This window comes from Lagenorhynchus albirostris, chromosome 11 (genome assembly GCF_949774975.1).
Source record: "Lagenorhynchus albirostris chromosome 11, mLagAlb1.1, whole genome shotgun sequence".
Lineage (NCBI taxonomy): Eukaryota > Metazoa > Chordata > Mammalia > Artiodactyla > Delphinidae > Lagenorhynchus > Lagenorhynchus albirostris.
This window is the reverse complement of record NC_083105.1, coordinates 94,603,768-94,611,464: the sequence shown is the minus strand read 5'-3', so window position 1 is coordinate 94,611,464 and position 7,697 is coordinate 94,603,768. Positions and strand designations below refer to the sequence as shown.

At 46.8% G+C, this 7,697-nt stretch overlaps 1 protein-coding gene across 1 annotated transcript; it reads left to right on the top strand.

Moving 5' to 3' along the window:
- Positions 1 to 388: 388 nt before the first annotated feature.
- CDKN1B (cyclin dependent kinase inhibitor 1B) lies at positions 389 to 5,509 on the top strand. The gene is made up of 3 exons (XM_060166854.1): positions 389 to 1,353; positions 1,891 to 2,020; positions 4,152 to 5,509. The coding sequence occupies exons 1-2, from the start codon at positions 879 to 881 to the stop codon at positions 2,010 to 2,012; spliced, it is 597 nt and encodes a 198-aa protein (XP_060022837.1). The 5' UTR covers positions 389 to 878; the 3' UTR covers positions 2,013 to 2,020; positions 4,152 to 5,509.
- Positions 5,510 to 7,697: the final 2,188 nt, after the last annotated feature.

Here is a 7,697-nt window from a genome sequence, read left to right as displayed (position 1 = left end):
TCCCGGGCTAGGAGCGGGAGGTCGGGGCTCCGGAGCAGCCGCGCGCCTGCCCGCGCAGCGCCGGGACCAGAACCCGCCGCCCCGCCGGCCCCGCTGCACAGGCCCCTCCCCGGCTCCCCGGCCGTTTGGCGAGCTTGTTTGTCTTATTTTTAATTTCTCCGAGGCCAGCCGGAGCAGGTTTGCTGGCAGCCGTGCGCCTCCAGCAGTCACGCGACCAGCCCATCTCCCGGGCGCGCGCTCGGCGAGGGCGCGCACGGGAGGCGGGGAGGCGCCGCGGCCGCCCCGGGGCCACCTTAAGGCCGCGCTCGCCAGCCTCGGCGGGGCGGCTCCCGGCGCCGCGACCAATGATCTCCTCCTCTGTTTAAATAGACTTGCGGTGTCAATCATCTTCTTCTTCGTCAGCCTCCCTTCCACCGCCATATTGGGCAACTAAAAAAAGGGGGCTCGTCTTTTCGGGGTGTTTTTCTCCCCCTCCCTTGTCCCCACTCTCTCGCCGCTCCGCGACTCCGACGCCGGCAAGGTTTGGAGAGCCGCTCGGTCGGCGGGACCCGCGGGCTCGCAGCTGCCCGGACTTGGACTGGCTCTGCCCCCTCCTCTCTCCGCTGCGCTCCTCTCCCCTCCCCTCCCCGCCTCCCGCTCGCCAGTCCACTTGATCGGCGGGGACTCGGGGCTGCCTGGCTGGGGCTGCCCCTCGCCCCCTCCCCCAGCCCCGCGCGCTCCTGACGCTCGGGCACTTACTCGTCCGTGTTTGTTTCTCTTGGCTCGGAGGGCAGTCGCAGGGCTTATAAGAGGGGCTCGGGCTGGGTCGGGGCGTCTTGTTTTGTTCGTTTTGTTTTGCGAGAGCGCAAGAGAGGCGGTCGCCGAGCCCGGGGAGGAAGATGTCAAACGTGCGAGTGTCTAACGGGAGCCCGAGCTTGGAGCGGATGGACGCCAGACAGGCGGAGTACCCCAAGCCCTCGGCCTGCAGAAACCTCTTCGGCCCGGTCAATCACGAAGAGTTAACCCGGGACTTGGAGAAGCACTGTAGAGACATGGAAGAGGCCAGCCAGCGCAAGTGGAATTTTGATTTTCAGAATCACAAGCCCTTGGAGGGCAAATACGAGTGGCAAGAGGTGGAAAAGGGCAACTTGCCCGAGTTCTACTACAGACCCCCGCGGCCACCCAAAGGCGCCTGCAAGGTGCCGTCGCAGGAGGGCCAGGATGTCAGCGGGACCCGCCAGGCGGTGCCTTTAATTGGGTCTCAGGCAAACTCAGAGGACACGCATTTGGTAGACCAGAAGACTGATGCACCGGACAGCCAGACGGGGTTAGCGGAGCAGTGCACTGGGATAAGGAAGCGACCTGCCACAGACGGTAATGACCCTTTCAAATGAGTGAAATGGCTTTCTGTGTGTCTGTGTTAGCGGCACTGCTTTGCCTGCCTGAGGGTCTTTAACCTCAACTTTGTTTTCAGCGCATTCTGATTTAGCTCTGGGGGAGCGCACTTTCTTAATCTTAGGTTTTAAATGCTATTTATTTAGCTGACTGCTTGCCTGTTTATGACTTTTAAGTCAGAAGCCTGAGACTGTGTTATCTGGTAATTTTTCTAACTGAAAACATCGCGGCTCCTCCCCGCTCACCAGCGGTAGGTATGTGACAACGTTGGGATGTTTATCAACGGCCTCCCTCTTCGCTTTGGAGAGAGAGCTTTGGGGGCGTAGAATATACTTTCTGTTATGTGAAAACAACCTCATTTTGTGCCCTTAAAGGCCACTGGGAATGACGGATCCAGGATTGTGGGTGTAGGTGGTGGGTTTTTCGTCCCCTGGTTCTTGGGTCCACTTCTGTCATCCATTGTTTTTTCTAATAAAGATTGTCTGTGTTCTTTTTAAAATTCCCTCCTGCCCTTAGATTCCTCTTCTCAAAACAAAAGAGCAAACAGAACAGAAGAAAATGTTTCAGACGGTTCCCCGAACGCGGGATCAGTGGAGCAGACGCCCAAGAAGCCGGGCCTCAGAAGGCGTCAAACGTAAAGTACTCGGTGGGTTGATTACTACGAGCAAAGCAGTGACCCCCGAATTGGGCTGCAGGAACTCGTGGGCTTTCCAGCCCCAGGATAACCCGATCTCAGTGGTGGCTGGCAGATTAGAGCTTGTGGGTTTTTGTTTGGTTTATATTTTGGAGGTCAAAAAAAGTAGGAATGGGGAAGACTGAGAATTAGTGTGGAGGTGCTGTAATTCTTCCCAGTTTCTACGTCCTGAGATCATTTTCCTTTGAAGTACCAAATGATTAGAGCAAGGGTCCCAGGCAAGTACTTGTAACCAAGGCCCTGTGGGGAGGAAGGTCAGTTCTCTGAGAGTCCCATCAAAACATGTTGGGAACAATAGGTTCTTTTTCCATCTGAACAAGAGCGGGGGTCTGCCTCCATCCCACTTCATGAGAATTCATCTCCCAGAAGACCAGGTTGACTCAGATTTTGAGCCATCCATGGAAAAATGATTTAATTCAAATAAATGATTTAATTCAAACTTTGAGGGAAAAGTGAGGCACAAATGAATGGTTCATAGCTGGTTGTTCAAATGGTTAGAAACGTGACAAGCGAGGTATGTGGCTTCCTTTGGTTTTTATCATTTTCACAAACTCTCACTTTCCCTGTCTTCTGATAAGTTTGGGGGGTGGAGAAGGAACGTGTGTATTTAAAAAAACCAAAATGGAAGGCTCAAAAATCCTAAGGTTCCGACGGAATTTCTGATAACACTGAAGTTGCAAAGCAAAAGTTAAAGTAACTGCCAGGGTAAGCAGTCCAGGAACACGTCAGCATGTGTATGCCAGTCGTGCTATAACAGGGGAATTTAGATACTTGTAGGGGAAATGGATAGTAGATATCAGGGCTGACGGGGTAGGTGTCCCCCAAACAAGGGAAGTGGAGATTTTTGCCATCTACTAAAATATGATCAACATGAAAAGCTAATTTGAATAATTCAGCCCCCAGCTTTACGTGGATTGGTCTCCATAATGATCAGACTACATGTATTAATAGTTTGTAAACGTCTTACAGACAACGACCGTGTCCTCTTTTTTTTTTCCAAAACACTCTCATAGCCTAGCATATAAAGAGATCCTAAGAGATGTTGATATTAACTTTTAAAATCCTCATCTATAAAAATTTAAAAAAGGGATGAAGGTGGGGTTCAAGTTTGTTGTATTTTTAAATCAGTGTCATATATAGGATTTCATTACATACATATTTTTCAGAGCTTATACAAAACGGCGCTATTGAACTTCTCCATCACAGCTTATATATGAAGTGGGTAAATGGGTTGAAAAAATTTTCTGAAGCAACCTTACCACCTGCAGCTCTTGTTGGTTTGTGACTTGTGGCCTAGCTCATCAGATGAGCCACAGCAAATCAGACCTACTGGATTTTGATCTGGCCCCATTCTGACATACAGAGAAGCATTTGTTAGTAAATATTGCCAGTTCAGAGAATACAGGAAATAGTAGTAAGGACCTATTCATAAGCATTCGTGTGTATATTCTACATATGACTAAGACTAAAATATTTTGAGAAAAAAAAAAGTGAATAGAATTTTTTTTGGATAGTCTTTTTAAGTGTGATTTCCAATTATTTTTCAAACTTAGAAAATTTTGCTACTCTTATGTGTTACACTTTCTGAATTTTCCTGTGTCTGTCCTTTCTCACTATCTTTGACCCCCGATTCTCTAGACCAGGGTTTCTCAACCTCTGTACTGTTGACATTTGGGGCCGAATAATTCTTTGTCGTGGGAGGCGGTCCTGCGCATTGTAGAATGTTTTGGCAGCATCCCTGATCTCTCCCAGCAGATGCCAGTAGCACCCCCTCCCCACCCAGTGTGACAACCAAAAATGTCTCCAAACATTGCCAAATGTCCCCCGGGGGTGGAGGGGGAGGCAGAATTACCCACTGTTGAGAACCACTGCTCTAGACAAAAGTCCACAGTGCAGGGGAGAGTAAAAATCCAATGAAGGAAATGTTGGATGGAGGTGACTCTGAGCACCAACTTTTAGCACGTTCTTTCTTTGCTATTGCTCAGGTATTTCCCAACAAAGACAGTAACAAAGTAATTCTCGTCATATATTGGCAATGTTGTTCTTGTGCCTTTCTCCTAATTCTTTCTTGTTTCTTTTGCAGAATTGAGAGTATGTTTCCTTGTTTATCCGATACATCACTGCTTGATGAAGCAAGGAAGATATAAATTAAACATTTTGAATACATATCGCTGACTCCACGGAGTGGACATCCCTTATAAGCACTGAACAGCAACAACCCAATAACACTAAAGTTTTAGGCACTCTTAAATCATCTGCCTCTAAAAGCATTGGATGTAGCATTGTGCAATTAGGTTTTTCCTTATTTGCTTCATTGTACTACCTGTGTATATAGTTTTTACTTTTTATGTAGCACATAAACTTTGGGGAAGGGAGGGCAGGGTGGGGCTGAGGAATTGGCATGGGGGGGTATGAAGAGCTTGCTTTGACTTAGAGCAAGGAGAAAAATATTTGACTTGCACTAAGAGAAGCAGTCTGGGGGGAAGGTTTTGTTTTCTTTAAAGATGTAATGTCCCTTTCAGTGAGAACTGATACTTCATTTAAAAAATCATCCAAATTTGAACACTGGCTGCAGATAATTGATACTTATTTTTTTACATGAAGCTTTTTTCTCATTTAGGAGCTCAGATGATTCCGTTATGTAGCAGCAAATGGCTTTTTTTTTTTTTTTTTAAACAAAACTCTACTCAGTGCTCCCCGGCTTCTCCAGTCTCCCTTAAAATTGGAATTTGCCAGTTAAAGTATTCAGCTGTTCGGTAGTCACTCCAGGTACCCCTGGGCAAAAATCTGGCATGTATGGGGGGAGTTCTGAATGCTCAGAATTGACCATTTAGTTTTTATCAGATTTGTTGAGAAAATTTCTTAATTTTCTTTTCACTTCAGGGTGTGTAGACACAGTTAAAATAATTCTAAATCCTTGGGATATTTTTAAAGATCTGTAAGTAACTTGACAAAAAATAATGAAATAATGTTTAATTTACAGCTTCTCATTCTGTTTGTTAATTTGCCCAAAGGAAAGTGGTGTTTTTAAAGGAAAGTGCGTATAGAGAAAAGCACCCGTGGATAGGTGAAATGTGAAATGGATACTACATCTTTAAACAGTATTTTTACACTGCCTGTGTATGTGTATGAAACAAAACCATTTGAAGTGTACCTGTGTACATAACTCTGTAAAGACACTGAAAATTATACTAACTTATTTATGTTAAAAAGAGATTTTTTTTTTTTTTAATCTAGACAATATACAAGCCAAAGCGGCATGTTTTGTGCATTTGTAAATGCTGTATTGGGTAGACTAGGTTTTCCCCCTTCTTCTTTTAAATAATATGGCTGTGCTTAAAAGGTTGCATACTGAGCCAGGTATAATTTTTTGTAATGTGTGAAAAAGACGCCAATTATTGTTACACATCAAGTAGTCAATAAAGAAAACTTCCATAGCTATTTGTTGACTTGAACTGTATGTAATGTACCTTATTAGTAAGCTTAAGGTATTTGACCTAGCTTTGTAGTCATATTTCCACAAATATAATATGAAGTGGCAAACACCTAGATAATTCAGGCCCACCACTCAGATGATGTTTATGTAGGTCCGAATGTAGTAGCCACTCTTTTCCACTTAGTTCTGTATGGGTGGACAAAGCTTTAGAAGTGGAAAGTAGGCAGGCCACATTTTCATATTAATAAGATGGTCAAAGTCTCCATTAGTTCAAATATTTACGTCTCTAGGATATGAATGTGTCAGAACCAAAAATTGTTACATAAGCGTAGACCGATCACACGTTTGCAGGATTGAAAATGAAACTAACATGGTGATTTCTCTAAATTCTGTATTTACACGTGCAGTGTTGTGAGGAATTAGAGCCATTTTTCAGACCATCTAATCTACACCTCTCATCCAAAATATTCAGATATATAGGTCCTTTAGAAATGGGTGTGCATTCCACACTAATTTAGGTAGAACAGGTATGCTTCAAATTGAACTGCTCATCATACACGAACTCCTCAATTTCTAAATTTCCTGGTTATAATATACACAACCTAAAACTGGTTAATCTGAATACCGGATCTGAGAGTTTGAGGATCCCATATACACAGAGCAAAGATATTTTTTATTTAAATAAGAAAAAAAATTAAACACGGCATTTTAAAGTCAGATTTATTAGGATAATCCCTGCAATTTGAAATTCTCCTAAAATGTGGCTAAGGTGTAAAATGAAATTATTTTTTCTAGGAATCTGCAAATGGTTAAATGCAAAAATCTGGATTTGGGTTCAATTGTTTCTCTCAAATACTTGCATTGAATTTATTGCACCCCAAAAGGGGCTCTAAACAAGATAATTTCAGCTTATTTTGACCTGAAATTGCTTATCAAAAAACAAAAAAACCAAAAAAAACCCCAGGGTTGAGTCTCTTCGACTGCCAGGAAGGGAAAAGTAGGTCCTTTGGTGGCGGGGCCACATCTTCCAAGTTGGTATTATTTTAATTAAAGACTAAAGGTGTTTTTGTGATTCTATTCAAAACACGAAGGCAGGGTGTTTTTCAGGAAGAGACTGAGAAAGCAAGAAAAACAATTCAAAATGGGGAGGAAGGAGTGGAGAGTCAGGAAATAATGAAATAAATTCTCACTGAGCCAAAAAGGATACTTTAAAAAGTGTCTCTAACAGATAGGGGGAAAAGTCCTCTTCTAATTGCTGCTTGTAACCCCTGTTTCTTTCCCAAAAAGCCATCTTTAATGTGAATTTTTAGAGATTGCGTTTTAGGAGTGCTGGGCCAGGAAGAAGTGGATGCTCGCCGCGCCAGGCACGTTCACAGGAACGCAGCCCCTAAAGTCACCGTGTCGGTCCTTCACGCGTTCTATGTCAAGTCTCCAAACGTGTTCCCGGGATTCGGAGCGTCCTCTCCCCGACCCCGGACTGCAGGGTCCGCCGCGGGCGTCCCTCCGAGGGGATGCGGCCGCCGGCGCCAGCCACCCCCTACCCCGCTACCCCGGCCACTGCGCCGTCGTCTCTCCACCCTGCCCCGCAGCCCCGCGCCGGCCCGCCGCGGCAGTTGCGGGGTCAGGCTGGCTGGAACGTCGGGACGAAAAAGCTATCAAGTCTAGCTCCTCGTCTGCAACTGGCGGCTCCCGCACCGCCCGGATCACTGCGCGCAGTTCCCGCGCCCCGGGCGCCCGCAGGCCATGGAGGGCGGCTGCGCCTCGGCCCCCGCAGCTAGGCTGGGCGGTTTCTCCGAAACTTGCCTCCCTCATCATTTCTCCTCTGGGCTAAGAAAGAAGCGAAAACCCCCATTCCTCTCCACAATCAGACCCTGCACATCAGTACCCCGCCAACTCCAGGGCGCTGGGGAGATTTGAGCGGAGAGAAGAACCTTTCCGAATTCGTGGACCCTCCAGGGCAGCAGCCCGCTCCCACCCCCACCCCAGGCTCCAATGATCCGCAGCCCCGCGCATTTCGAAAGGCTTCTCGGCTCGCCGCCGGCCCAGGAGGGCCGCAGCCGTGCGCAGGAGGGGCCGCGCGCCACAGCCGCTCGCGGGGGTCGCTTCCTCCCTTACACCCGCTCTGCTAAGTCCCCTGGTTGCATCCCCGCTGCCCAGTGCGGGGGGACCAGGGCAGGGAAGAACTAGGAAACT